The sequence below is a fragment of the Pygocentrus nattereri genome, chromosome 14, assembly GCF_015220715.1.
Source record: "Pygocentrus nattereri isolate fPygNat1 chromosome 14, fPygNat1.pri, whole genome shotgun sequence".
Lineage (NCBI taxonomy): Eukaryota > Metazoa > Chordata > Actinopteri > Characiformes > Serrasalmidae > Pygocentrus > Pygocentrus nattereri.
The window spans coordinates 9,352,501-9,367,639 of record NC_051224.1 but is presented as its reverse complement, the minus strand read 5'-3'; the positions used below and the strand labels follow the sequence as shown (position 1 = coordinate 9,367,639).

The following is a 15,139-nucleotide window of genomic DNA, read 5'->3' as shown; positions in this document are numbered from 1 at the left end:
TTCAAACAGATAAACTTTATTGTTTTTTTGCAAATATTCACTCATTTTGAATTTGATGCCTGCAACACGTTCCAAAGAAGTTGGGACAGGGGCAACAAAAGACTGGGAAAGTTGAGGAATGCTCAAAAAACACCTGTTTGGAACATTCCACAGGTGAACAGGTTAATTGGAAACAGGTGAGTGTCGTGATTGGGTATAAACGGAGCATCCCTGAAAGGCTCAGTCATTCACAAGCAAGGATGGGGCGAGGTTCACCACTTTATGAATAACTTCGTGAGCAAATAGTCCAACAGTTTAAGAACAATGTTTCTCAACGTGCAATTGCAAGGAATTTAGGGATTATCATCATCATCTACAGTCCATAATATCATCAAAAGATTCAGAGAATCTGGAGAAATCTTTGCAAGTAAGTGGCAAGACAGAAAACCAACATTGAATGCCCGTGACCTTCGATCCCTCAGGTGGCACTGCATTAAAAACCGACATCATTCTGTAACGGATATTATCACATGGTGCTCAGGAACACTTCAGAAAACCACTGTCAGTGAACACAGTTCGTCGCTCCATCTACAAGTGCAAGTTAAAACTTGCCGGCTTCTCTGGGCAGAAGCTCATCTGAGATGGACTGATGCAGAGTGGAAAAGTGTCCTGTGGTCTGACGAGTCCACGTTTCAAATTGTTTTTGGAAATCATGGACGTCGTGTCCTCTGGGCCAAAGAGGAAAAGGACTGTCTGGTTTGTTATCAGCGCAAAGTTCAAAAGCCAGCATCTCTGATGGTGTGGGGGGCTGTTAGTGCCCATGGCATGGGTAACTTGCACATCTGTGAAGGCACCATTAATGCTGAAAGGTACATACAGGTTTGGGAGCAACATATGATGCTGCCATCCAAGCAACGTCTTTTTCAGGGACGTCCTGCTTATTTCAGCAAGACAATGCCAAGCCACATTCTGCACGTGTTACAACACCATGGCTTCGTAGTAAAAGAGTGCGGGTACTAGACTGGCCTGCCTTCAGTCCAGACCTGTCTCCCATTGAAAACGTGTGGCACATTATGAAGCACAAAATACGACAACGGAGACACCGGACTGTTGAACAACTGAAGTTGTACATCAAGCAAGAGTGGGAAAGAATTCCACCTTCAAAGCTTCAACAATTAGTGTCCTCAGTTCCCAAACTCTTATTGAGTGTTGTTAAAAGGTGATGTAACACAGTGGTAAACACGCCCCTGTCCCAACTTCTTTCGAACGTGTTGCAGGCATCAAATTCAAAATGAGTGAATAGTTGCAAAAAACAATAAAGTTTATCCATTTAAACATTAAATATCTTGTCTTTGTAGTGTATTCAACTTAATATAGGTGGAAAAGAATTTGCAAATCATCATATTCTGTTTTTATTTATGTTTTACAAAGCCCCCTTTAGCATAATGCCCCCAAATATGACTTTGTGTAAACTGTGAAATGAAAAACCAAGTCATTAACCTGAGTTTCTCTGACTAGTTAGCATTATATGCTAATTTCAAGTTTTTCTATCGTTGCAATTTGTCTTGTCATAAATTATTAAAATGAATTGGAAGACATAAGTTGATAGAAGCTTGTAAAATATAATATAGTAGGGAAAAAGTGCTGTACTTTAATATTTGTTAATGTGTTAATACTTTTAACACATGGTTTCTCTGCAATAAACAGACACTGCTCTTAAATAGGGGACTTTTACCTACTTTTGTCTATTTATCATTATTATTATTTTTTTAAAGGATGTCATTTTCAGTGTTTGTCTCATATACCTGTTACTCTAATGAACGTCCCTTAATTGTTCTCACACATTAAAGTCACACAACGATGCTTTATTGGCATTTCTAGTTGTTGGCCTAGGACATGTACGCACCATCAACGTCAGCATGAGCAGCTTGTTTTGCACAGGTATGATTATGTTAATAACATATAAACTGCCATTTGTACAGATGCGCACACACACACCATTTTCTTTCAGTCTGATTGATCAAAAAAGATCAGTATGTGGAGCTGGAGAGAGATGAGAGAAGGTCTGCTTTATCAAATGCGACTCTGGACCACTTTAATAAAACAAAACCGTGAAACATTAAATGTCACAATAGGAAATTTATTACATTTCAATATACTAAAATACACGGACATTAATCTTTGAGATAAATAATCAAAATAGTTAAGACTTTTAATGTCACATGGTAACATTCATTAAAGCAGTTATTACAAATAACGATTGCCACCTCAGTTGAAAGCAAAGCTTTTTATAGAACACAGATGGGTTACTGACAGCTCTTAGTTTCATTGGTTTAAGCAACAGAAGATTAAAAACAAAACAAAAAATAAAAGTTTTATCTTATAACCAGTAACATGTAACATGGGTTTAAGATTATGGTTTTGATTTAGGGTCTTTTTTACCATTTACATTACATTACAGTTAAATTCAGCTTTTACATTGGTTTATACCTATTCAGTAAAGCATATAGTAGAACCATCTAAAGTCAATAACAGTGTTTTAATTTCATTGCTGCTCTGATTTATGGCAGGCTGGTGTGTTTCAGCGTCATATTAGCAGAAGGTAAACTTCAGATGTAGAGGAACTATATCTACCATGTCTATAGTAAAACAGTACATCAGGTCAAGCAGGTGAAGACCGAATGTCGAGGATCAATTCTTAAGAAATTCAAATTGGACTTTTCTTACAGACTTGGTATCAGAAACGGCAGCATTTTTGTTCTTTCTGGACACATTTCCATTGACATTTGTTTATCACTAGCTGTTTATGAGCAATAGCTCTGTTTTGTTGCTTAGAGAAGACCAACACTATCCAATGCATGCATAGGGCATCATGAAGTGCAATGTTTAACTAAACTGTGCCTTTAGAGCTGCCGAACATGGTAAATCAAACTGAAGGTCACTGAGCCTCAAACCTGCCCTTATGTGAGCTCCCAATCATTTCACCACCGTTCTCTTTGTACTTTCATTCCTTTCTTCCTACACTACACTAGTCGGCCTCCCAGTAAAATAAGTCAACACTTCATCTATCCATCTACCTAACATATCACATCTACCATCACCACTGTCAGTTGGATCATCAAACAGTATAAATACTATATTGTCGCTGTTGGAACAAAACTCTTGTATCTTCAGAATGGTGACTTTTCAGAGGAACAGAAAAAGACACTTGCTTGACCTTTAATGCAAGTTAATTTATAAGTAATAATATTTTAATACATTATTTTGGACCATTTCTAGTCGTCCATTTGTTGTTAAATTGTCACACAATGTAAAAGGCAGCTGGCATTTTAAATTAATGTTTAAAAGAAAAAAAGGTACAAGAATTTGATCTGACAGCGACGATATTCAGTAGTTTTTGTGCAACTACGTGGGCTTAATGTAATTCAGTCACAAACTAAGACATAAGAAATAAGAAATATACAAAACTGAACAGACTTTCTGAACATTTTGCCCAAAATTTACGACAAACGTTAATCAAAAATAAACACTTTTGTGATGCATGTACACCTATTTATGTATACATATGAATACATAGTTTACAAATGATGCTACCATTATGTAATACCGTAAGCTGAATCCCATCGCCAGACAAATTCATTCTGCTCTCTTTTAAATTTGCTTTTTTGCATGGCTTTCCTTTGGCTCCAGTTTCGAACTAGGAGTGGCATGACAAAAAAAAGGACTCAGACTTTCCTTTGTGCTTTTCTTTGCTACAGGGCTGGAATTTTAGAAGAGTCTGAAACAAGGCTAGTGCAAAAAGCAGACAACTAACCACCCACGGACAATTATATACGATAATGAAAGTTCTACTTTCTACAAACTTTTTTGAGGGTAATTTAACACTGTTTTGTATCACTTTGTTCTCACAATAACAAACTGACAGATTTTGCTGCTCTTTGGAACAAGAGTGATCAAATCTTTTTTACTGAGTCTGTAGGAGAGCATGTTTGAGCTAAACTCTCTTTGGTTAGCGTCTGATGATCATGAGAATGCAGCGGATTCACCAAGCCAATATTCAACAAGGAAGGAGCACATATAACATGATTTTTCTTGCTTTTTTTGGTTTCCCTTTCTTTTCATTTAGGCAGCTGCTAATCCTTAACACTAGGTTATATATTGTCGCTGTCGTACCAAAATGTTATATCTGTCTCAGAAATGGAGAAGCAAAACTTTAATGTAAATAATAACTCTGGACCATTTCTATTGATCCATTTAACATGAAACATTCACACAATATGAAGAGCAGCTGGCATTGTCCAACGGTTTAAAAAAAACTTGAAAAAAAAGGAGTTAAAATATCAAAGGTTTTGATATGGCAGCGACAATATATTACAAAGGAATGGCATACTCGTACACGTAACTATAAGAACAGCAAACACATCTTATGGAATGGCATATTTCAAATTAGTCTGTAAACAAGGAAAGTGCAAGATACAACAATTTTTTCCACGCAAGCAAGATTCCACGGGCTTAGTATATTACATGTTCTGTTAATAAACTGGAGCACATTGAGTTTATTTAATGTAATCACAAAAAACAAACTTACAATTTCCACTACAACCTCCTTGCAGAGAACCTCGCTGGCTGAAGTCGTAATATCTACTAGACTTGACTTTACTGCCTCCCTCTGCTCCTGAAGGCACAGGCAGAGCCGTGAGGAGCCTTAAAGAGGAGCCATATAGCACAGTGTAAAAGCAGCCTTGCTCCAGCCAGAGGAACTGAGGTGGTGGAACAGAACAGGGAAACCCTTGACGCATCAGGAGAGCGATAGAGATGCAGAGAGCAGCAAGGGGGCGGCAGGCATTTGGACGCTGGCAAGGTATGAAGGTGGTGGTCGCTGCAACAGAGCTGGAGCACAGGGGGTGTCTCCAGTAGGTGAAGCTCCTCTCCAACATGCGCACTCTATAAGGCAAAGAGGGAGTCCTCAGTCCGCTCCGCCTTCTTGCGGCTGCTGCTTGGCGCACTTATGGGAGGGTTGTGCTCTCCTCTGGGGGGCAAAGGTAAAGCGGCATCAGCGGCCTTGGCCCGCTCTTCTAGGAATTTGTCGAACTCTAGAAAATGGCCAAAGAAGAAGGATATTTACGATAAAACATTGGTGCTGGTTTTAACGAAGTTATGATTAAAATGCATTTTCAGTCACGATAACAGGCATGGTACTATTTAGACATGCGCCAGCCGTCTGGACACACCAAACTCATGAAAGATTTTCCATTTCCATTTTTATATTTTCCACATTTAAGACATCAAAACAATGAACTGTGAAATTACGCAGTGACCAAAAAACATGATGTTATTGGTTAACATTGCTTTCTGCTGGTGCATGGCCAAACTCTGTTCCTACATTCCACAAAAACGCCTCTGCTAAAAAAGCACACAGATGTGGATTTAAAATTGCACACAAGCATTTGGACGTAAGAGAACTCTACTGGAACAACACACTCTGGTCAGACAAAAATACAACTCCTTGGGAATCATTTAGTAGATCAAGTTGGGAGAAAGAAGGGTTGTGCAGATAGTCCCAAGAATTATTACTTCTTATTACTAAATCAAATGGATGCGATGTACTGTAAGATATTAAGAGGGAAATTTCATTTGACCAAGACAATGATCCCAAACACACAGCCAAAATAACTCTATAGACAACTCTAGACTGATTTCTAAAGTAAAGGTTCTTGTTTGGCCTTCAGTTCCCCAAGGTTAAGAATTGCCAATTGACAGTTTTGAAGTTGTGAGTCCAGCAGAGGGACCCTCTTAACCTTGGGGAACCGAAGGCAGTTTTCCAGGAGAAATGGGTCAAAATTGAACTAAAATTATGCAAAAAGCTTGTTACTTCCCACTGCAGACTTCATAGAGATGTAACTGCCAACAAAGGCATTGCAACAAAGTACTAATCTTATTATCTGTGGTGTCTGATTACTTTTTCGATCAATTTTTTAACATATGTTTACGCTTCTGAATATATACTGTTTACACAGTACAAAGTAAACAAAAGTCAAAAGACATTGTGTGCAAATTTGAAGCGGTTTTATGCAACAAATACAAAAAATGTTTCCCCTCACCATGTCTTTAAAATCAGGTGTGTCCAAACTCTGAATGGCAGTGCATGTATACAGATATTCATTTCAAAGTAATTTTAATGTCAAAATAATTTCCTACCTTCACTAGTGACCCCCTCCTCAGCCTTATCACCTTTCTGTTTAGTAGGAGACAGAAGAAGCACAACAATTATTTCAATTTCACTCTTGCCTCATGTATTTATTTATTTATTTATTGAAACCCATCACAATGGTTGACTGCTTGATCAGTGACTAGACAAACAAGTCATAGATACCCACCTTGCAGTACACCTTCACAAGACAAGTAGCTTTATAACAATCATGCACACTTTCATTTTTCGTTCTTCCACTTAGGACAACGGGGCAAACCACTTTGAAGTTTGATCAAGCTTTACATACTGTGTTCTCTTTACCAGTACAAAAACAATGCAACCAAGGATGATGACAGTTCACCAGATTGACAGAACAATTTGCACCACTTTATTGAAACATTCACCCACCACCATTCGCTTAGGCTTTTAAAACACTTGTATGTAATACGTCAACACAAACAACAAACCAAGTGACAAAAACCCTTGTGAGACACTCCCTCTACGTAACTTCCCACTGCTTAGTAACTTAGTGTTCCCCAGTTGCAAAGTTACTTTCGTGGTATGAGTATGGATGAGTGGCAAACCTGATTGTAGACTGTCTTAATATGATTGGTGGAAAACAAATGGACTGCTAATTACATACAAGTAGATAAGAAATCTAAACTGAAATGAACATGGAACGACACCACGGAAAGATGCAAAAACAAAGACAGAATGAAATCAAGGTAAAGAATTCTCACCACATCAGTACAGAGCCACTCCTCAATGTCATCCATGACAGAGGACTGCGATACAGGAATCTATGGAGCAAAGCCATGGACAAACCAAAGGCCCCCGCAAAGCCACAAAATAAACCCCGCCCCAAAAATAAACAGAAAAAACAACAAACAATAGAAATCACAAGGAGGTCTGCGAGGAAAATAACAACAACAGAAAACATGCAATCAAAGTCAAACCAAGCTGAGACAAGCTAAGACCCACATACCCCCAACACACACACACACACACACACACACACACACACACACACACACAGCCCATCAAGCATGAATGTTGCTGTATTGCATGCAGTGAGAGAAAGATGAGGAGGAGCCGTCTGGGAGGAAGATTCATGAATTGCGGCCGGAAAAAAGGACAGATTTTCTGAACACGGGGCTCAAGGGAACAAAGGACAGCTCCATGGAGACTGCCCTTTGCATTCAAATATCACCTCACGTTTCTCTGAGGACCCTACCGTAACTCCATCAAATATCTGCATGATTTTTAGATTTAGCAGTTTTTACAAATTATTCCTTTATTTTACGGATGGTGATCCTGTTATTTTCACCTGCAACAAATCTGCTTTTGAACTAAGCTTACAATTTAGGTATATTCGAGTCAATCTTTATTATAAAACTAGTGTTTAGTTAGTTAACATCAAAACATTTATTAAAGTAAATTTGCATTTAACTGTAGAATTATATAAGACACTGTGATAGCTAGCAAGTTACTGCATGTAAAGTGTAGGCAAAATCAGCAGTTAATGCTGCCTTCTCAGTGCATTCACTAAGTAATTCCATGCATTTCTTAATTCTGACACACTGCTATGTCAAGAATGAATCCACAATGGTAGATTTAATCAACTATTGGTATAAATTAGAATAACAGCCAAATAAGTTATAGTTCAATTAAGTGCAGCATTCATACCCTGTCAGGTTTCTGTTTGGATGGTTCCACTTGCAGCACTGTATTTTTGCTTTTAACATCATATGCATCACCCTAAGCTCAGATAACCTGCCACAGTGTCTGGTGAATGAAGAAAAATTACTGGGTCAGATGTAAGTATTTATAAACAGGAAACCAGGGAAAAATTTGTGGGCTGAAGTTGTGACAACCCATACAAAGCTCTGTCACGGGCCAGTAGTTTGAAACCCCTGCTTTATTGGCAACTTGTATAACAGCTGCAGTGTTACACTGCAACGAGTAGATTACAGTGTTTTGTTATGTTCACTTCAGTATGTTCTGCCAAGTGCAAAAATCAAATATCAAATTTACAAACTAACCTCCGTTCTCCAATTTTATTTACACTAGTGTCTCAGGATCACTTAGCTGAGGAGACAAGGCTAATGTAGCTAACAAAATAAAGGAAGCACATCACCATATTCTTTCATGTTAAATAAGCCCTGGTTAGTATTGTGCAAACTGCATACCTACATCATCACACATCTGCCTCAGACCATGTCAAATGGTTTATTAATTTCAAATACACTTCATTTTAAAGCCTGACATTTGTCTGTTTTTAATAGAAAACATTATGCAACAGTGTCAGAAACCACATCCACAAATAATAATGTTAGCTGCTTTAGCCTTGTAGCTCCAATGCAAATCTAAAGTGCACACTTAAAACATGTCTGATCACCTTTAGGGTAAGAGACAAAGGCTATAAACTTAGACCTTTATTAAACTATCCCTTTAAGACACATTATACTAAATTAGTAGAAGTGTCTTGACCACACAGAAAGAAATTTGACCATCAAGGTGACTGAGTGACAATACATGTCCAAAAGTATCCAGACACCCCTTCTACAGAATTAGACGCCAGCAGAATGGGCCAGTCTGGAGTTGCTGCACATGAATGGCAGGGTGGGGAACTCTGATTCTGAACGGCTGGACTCCAGCACAGTTTGGTGATTTTCCTGCTCAAACACACACCAGATTCAGCTCATCAGTAAATTGCCAGGGTTAGTTTGTGTGTTAGAGCAGGGAAAACACCAAACTGGCCTAAGGTGACTGAACTGGTAAGCATCACGTGGAAGGGTATTGGGCCCTCCAGCTTTGGGCTGTGGAGCAGTGGAACTATGTTCCCTGGAGTGATGGAGTTCCATCCAGTACCTTTGGGATGAGTTTAAGTGGCATTTGTGATCCAGAAATGATCATCTAACATCAGTACCTGACTTTACTATTGCTCTTGTGGCTGATTGCAATGAAATCGTTAGCAATATAGCGATATAGAAATCAAAGCAATATTCAAACATTTAGCGGAAAGCGTTCTCAGAAGAATACAGGCTGTTACTGCAGATCAAACACCCTATTTATATTCTTAATGCCAGAAGATATGCAGGTGTCTACAAACATTTGGACATATAGTGTATTTATGATATCAGGTTGGTGGTGGTTGGTTAGTAAACCAAAAAACATGTTAATCTAATAGTTTTCAAACATGATGAACAACATAAGTTATTTTATTCTAACTTTAAATGTGACACATTATTAATAAATGGTAATGACTGAAGACAAGTGGAAAAGATCTCACTGCATAGCTGCTGGATCACTTAAATGCATAACAGCCAACCATTTTAGCATGACCGTCAACTGTGCCAAACCAGTCTGCAGCGCATGCCAATAGGGTGAGCCTATGGAGATGTATTAGATGTACAACCCCAATTCCAATGAAGTTGGGACGTTGTGTAAAACATAAATAAAAAGAGTAAAAGAGTGCAGGTACTAGACTGAACTCCCTGCAGTCCAGACCTGTCTCCCATTGAAAATGTGTGGCACATTATGAAGCGCAAAATATGACAATGGAGACCCCGGACTGTTGAGTAAGTGAAGTTGTACATCAAGCTAGAATGGGAAAGAATTCCACCTACAAAGCTTCAACAATTAGTGTCCTCAGTTCCCAAACGCTTATTGAGTGTTGTTAAAAGGAATGGTGATGTAACACAGTGGTAAACATGCCCCTGTCCCAACTTCTTTGGAACGTGTTGCAGGCATCAAATTCAAAATGAGTGAATATTTGCAAAGAACAATAAAGTGTATCCGTTTGAACATTAAATATCTTGTCTTTGTAGTGTATTCAATTGAATATAGGTTGAAAAGGATTTGCAAATCATCATATTCTGTTTATATTTATGTTTTACACAACGTCCTAAGTTCAATTGGGGAATTGGGGTTGTACCTAGAAATAAGTTTATACATACAGTCCTGTGTAAATGTCTGAAACCACCAGTCATTTATTTAATTTCCAGCAATTAGTTACAAGATATTACATTTTCAGCGAGGGAAAAAAGCAGAAAATATAATTAATAGAAAACTACGAAGTCCATTAAACAACGAGTAAATATCAAATTTTACTTAATGTATCCACCCGTTGCCTTTATTACAGCTTTCAATCTTTTCGGGAGACTTGCTTTCTTTTTTCTTTTCTAACGAAATTTACAGGAATATTTTTTTTCCAAAGTTCAGTCTTAGAAGTTGTTTTTTTTCTCCTCTTCCTCAAAATCCATGCAATCCCAAACACAGTCAGTGATGTTGCGTTCTGGACTGTCTGGGGTGGACAGTACATTGTTCTGAGAATAACAGTAGCTACTTTGCAGATCTTTGTGTTTTATTGCCCACTTCCTTTTCTCAATTATGGCTTCTTGACAGCAACACATCTTTTCAGCCTCACAGCATTGAGTTGTCTTCTCATACTGGACGGATGGACAGAAACACCTGTGAATTTTTGCAGATCTGAAGCAGGAGTATAGCTTTTTTTCCTCCTCTCTCTCAAAGATAAAAGCTTTAAGTACTGGTTATCTAAAGGGTGACCATTCTAGCGGTCTATCAGCTCTTGCTTGGTTGCTTTAGTCTCATTTTCTCAGTATCTTAAATTCCAGTTTTGGAAACTGGAACTTTTTCCCCACTTAACTTCCTTATTATCTTAATCATCTTCTGACAAATGCATAACTTATACTAAATGGCCATTTTAACTAGAAATAAAAAAAAAATGAAAGTGTCCTCTGACTTTTACACAGTACTGTAAATTGCAATGGACATTAATGTTTCATACTGCATAATGCAAAGTGACATTCCCATATAATTAATCTAAAATGTCCCATAGGTACCAAACATGTTTAGGTCTGTGATTTCTAAAATGTATCAGCTCCATTCAGATGTAACCCTCTCTGAGAAAATTAGGGATCATTCTGTTTTTCAGAGGTGCAGTGAATACAAGCTTTTGCTAGCTTGAACACGTGGTTCTAGAACCTTCCATGAACAAGGGCTGGCTGCTCTTGTGTTAACCTTTGTGACAGAAGCCAGGGCCTGTTTGTATGTGATGAAAATCCACACCTATTCAATGGAACAAACAGGCCTTTTCATTCTACCAGTGAGCGAATGCAGTGAAGATGAAGGAGGATGGTGTGACCCACAGTAAAAGGGACAGAGCAAAGGAGAAGCCCCGAAAGGAAGCAGCAGACCATGAAGTTTCTGAAAAGCTTTGGCTTTGAGATGTAGAAGAGAAAGACTCCTGCCAATGGGGTTTATCATCACAGAGAGCAATTTAATTATCTACACCTCTGTAAGAGGTCAGAGCTTTCAGTGCCAAGAGAGCGGTAAAGTTAATGTATATATAAAAAAAAAAGACTAAAATATTAAAGGGGAATTGCAATTTTTTCTAAATTTCTGCATAATTAAATTTTTGAGGTGTAAACAAAGTCATTCAGAGTGGTTTGATATGAAATGGTGCATTATTGAGGAACCTACCGACTCAGATTTCTTTACAGTGGTGGTGATAGAAGCCAGGGGTTGCAATGTCTATAATGTAAATATAGTCATTTTATTTGCTATACACAATGACCAGTGAATCTATACATACTCTTTCAGTTTGAAATGCAACATTGATAATGGTTTAAAAAAAATAAAATAAAAAAGATTTTAAAAAACTGGGGTACTATGTTGCCTTTCAACACCTTGTATACGTCTCTGCCATGAATGCATTTTTAAAAAACCAAAGGCCAAAACCTTCTCTCAAAACTATTCTTAAACAACAAACACTAAAACAGTGTCTCAGACATCAGGCATGTATTCATAAACATTTCACGTAAAACTTTGTGACGCTGCTTGTGAAGCATTAAACACTTTAGACATCTGGTTCCTATCACCACCACTGTGAACAATTCTGTAAGTTTCTCTAGTTTTTCGTCTTGACCATTTAATTAGGCACAAATTTTGAGACAAAAAAAAAAAAAAAAGCAGAATTCTCATTCAAACAATACAATGATTTATTCTAAATGGTATAATGCATGCAGGTGTATTATTCTTCATAATCAAAATGCTCACTATAATAAAATGGACCGAATAGAAATAGCCCAATTCAATTACATAATGAAAAATCACAAGATATCACGACTATAAGATTTATTTGCCAAAGTCAGAGATTAGTCTAACGACCGAATGTGTGTGGACTTGTATGAGGGGCTATCCCTTTTACTGTGTGGAGTGGACTGGTTTAGCAGTGGTAAGGGAGACGGGCATGGGGGGGGTGACAGTGTGGACAGATGCGGGAGGACACTGAGGAGACAAAGCTACTGTGCTAAAGTCCTCACCATTCCTTGGGTAATGAGCCAGCTGTCTATGGGCTCCATTTCTGCGTTATCACCTTTTACACTCAGCTGAATCACAACAACAGAAAACACCTTACAAATGTGAAGCAGAAAAACACCACCTCCACCCATCCCAGAGAGAAAAAGAGAGATTGAGAGAAAGAGCAAGAAAGAAAGAAACATAGAAGCATAGAAATGACACATGACTGCTTTCTTTCAACACAGAGTAAAAGTAGGTAATAAGTAACGTATAGAAAGCTAGAAAACTACAGAAAAAGAAATGATAAAAAGATATTAGAATATATCAAAGCAGGTGGGATGAAGAAAAAAAAAAAAAAAAAAAAAAAGAATGAACTTTGATCCATGGGCTGATGACCAAGCTCCAGCTCTGCTCTGTAGTAACACTTTGACCTGGCTGTAGCCTGAAGATTTCGACACGCTCTGCAGCAGAACAGTGTTTGGCAGCAGAGACCAGCTGTAATCAGTCCCCACGTATTTAGTGACATGTAATAAAGATTTCATAATGTCTCCAAACTGTATCTGTTCACAGACTAAAGGTTTTCCATATTTGGATGCAAACAGATAGTATCTGAGACCAAACCAGACTCTGCAATTATTTAAGAAAATAGCATCAAAGCTGTCGTGGTTAATTTCAGGATTTGCCAGTACAGTTTACCTGACTTGCACATGCCAAATTCTAATAATTAGGTAGTGAAGTCTCGTGTAGTTTTGTCTATGATATCAGTATATAATTAAAACACAAGCTGAAAGCGTCCAAACAAAAGAATAATGTTTGCATCAAATGGAAATTCACTGACCTGACTTTTTTCCTCCAGATGCTGATTCCAAAACATGAACTCTAGATATTAACTGATACTATGTACAGATACTTTACAATGTTTTTCTCATATGATATGCTGTTACAATTCAAGAGTTGCATTCAAACACATAAAATATTTATTTTAATAAATTCTGGACACATTAAATTAGGCACACTGACAAGTATTGCACATTAAACCCTATTCTTCTAATTTATTTTAAGACTACAAAGTCTAACTGATCACTGTAGAATTAGGTAAGTGCTCCTGCACAGGGCTTTTATACTTTGCTAATAAATGCTTTTATTTTGGCACACTGTGGTGCTTTGTAGAGAAATGCATGAAACATGCATTTCCTATTCATAAAGAAACTCATTTTACCTCCTTGGACAAGTTTGCCTGTAATGTGATCCTTCATAATTACTAACTGTATGTTGAGAGTTCAGTTCCATTAACGTTAAGAACACAAACTGAGAACTTGCTGTGCATCATGTTTTGAAATGACACTTCTATTTTAGAGTGACTTTGTCCACAAAACCGTAGACAGTGGATTGATCACATTTAGATAATACCTGATCATAAGGTTAGTATTGTTGCCAATATGAATCCAGTGTACTGCATCAGAGTATTGCTAATATCAAAAGTCCAAAATAGACATCAAAAAAGGCTACTGTCCAAAGATGGACATGTAATAAATATATTTTTTCCCAAGTTGTGCTAACTTCTAAACTGGTAGTCACTGAAAATTCTGTGACATAAAGAAGGGAAGAACATCAAGGGAAATTAAACTGATATTAAAATATACAGGGATGAACTGATTACCGATCCTGACTGACTTCAGTCAGCTCTGCTACCACCTCCTAATAGTAACAACAAATGAATAAGGTACCATCTGAAAATTTGAACTTTATATAAATCTACTGAGCACCCAAGTCAAAAGAGAAATGCAAAGCCAGTGCATGCAAAGTCAGTGTGCTAGTGCTGTATCTATTAAGATAAGTCATTACAACTACGGTATTACTACATACAAGTTATGTGTGCTCTAACAGGGTGAGTTACAGCTTCACAGCTTGAAACAGAGGACGTATTAAAAAAGGGTATTAAAGCTCGGGCCATGCAAAGATCAACTACTCAGAACATCACTAGAGTTTCATCAGGCATTAAAACTACACACAGCCCCAACCCCACCATATGATGGGTGGGGCAAAGAGTTAAAACCACAATTGCCAGCATGCAGCACAGTACTCACCCCAGCAGCATTCTGCTGTCGGATGTCCAAAGCGGACGCCAGGCCACCGAGAGCCTGTGGGTCTTCATATTTCACACTGAAAAAGGTGAAAGAGAAATGTTCAGAGACAAAACGACACTGTACGAGGGGCGAATTGTATTGGGAAAAGGTCAGGACTTTTTCATTTTAATCAGTCTTGAAATTTCCCAGCCCCTGCCAAAAAAAGAAGCCACTTATCAGTCTCAAACAAGAGAGTGCATTTTGAGGAATAAACTAGGGCAGTTGCTTTAAAATTTATGTAACAACTGTACTCCATTAATCCTCACTGTATTAACAGGCTGCATACATACACACACACACACACACACACACACACACACACACACACTATACTATACTATATTATATTATATATATATATATATATATATATATATATATATATATATATATATATATATATATATATATATGTGTGTGTGTGTGTATTTTATATATATATATATATATATATATATATATGCAGCCTGTTAATGCAGTGAGGATTAATGGAGTACAGTTACATAAATTTTAAAATAAA

General features: G+C 37.6%; 1 protein-coding gene across 6 annotated transcripts in view; it reads right to left on the bottom strand.

Annotated features, from left to right (window-relative positions):
- Positions 1–2,098: 2,098 nt before the first annotated feature.
- The window catches only part of LOC108412692 (TOM1-like protein 2), a 36,375-nt gene continuing 23,334 nt past the window's right edge, over positions 2,099–15,139 (bottom strand). For 2 of the 6 annotated variants that reach the window (XM_017684836.2, XM_017684865.2), the window contains 5 exons: positions 14,581–14,656; positions 12,517–12,582; positions 6,910–6,969; positions 6,178–6,214; positions 2,099–5,072 (listed from right to left, as the gene is read on the bottom strand). In XM_017684836.2, coding sequence (XP_017540325.1) covers positions 4,924–5,072; positions 6,178–6,214; positions 6,910–6,969; positions 12,517–12,582; positions 14,581–14,656 — 388 coding nt within the window. In that variant the 3' untranslated portion in view covers positions 2,099–4,923. Of the gene's footprint in view, positions 5,073–6,177; positions 6,215–6,909; positions 6,970–10,380; positions 10,621–12,516; positions 12,583–14,580; positions 14,657–15,139 lie in introns of those variants that run through there. The other 4 variants (XM_037544709.1, XM_017684841.2, XM_017684855.2 and 1 more) reach the window with 4 other exon arrangements.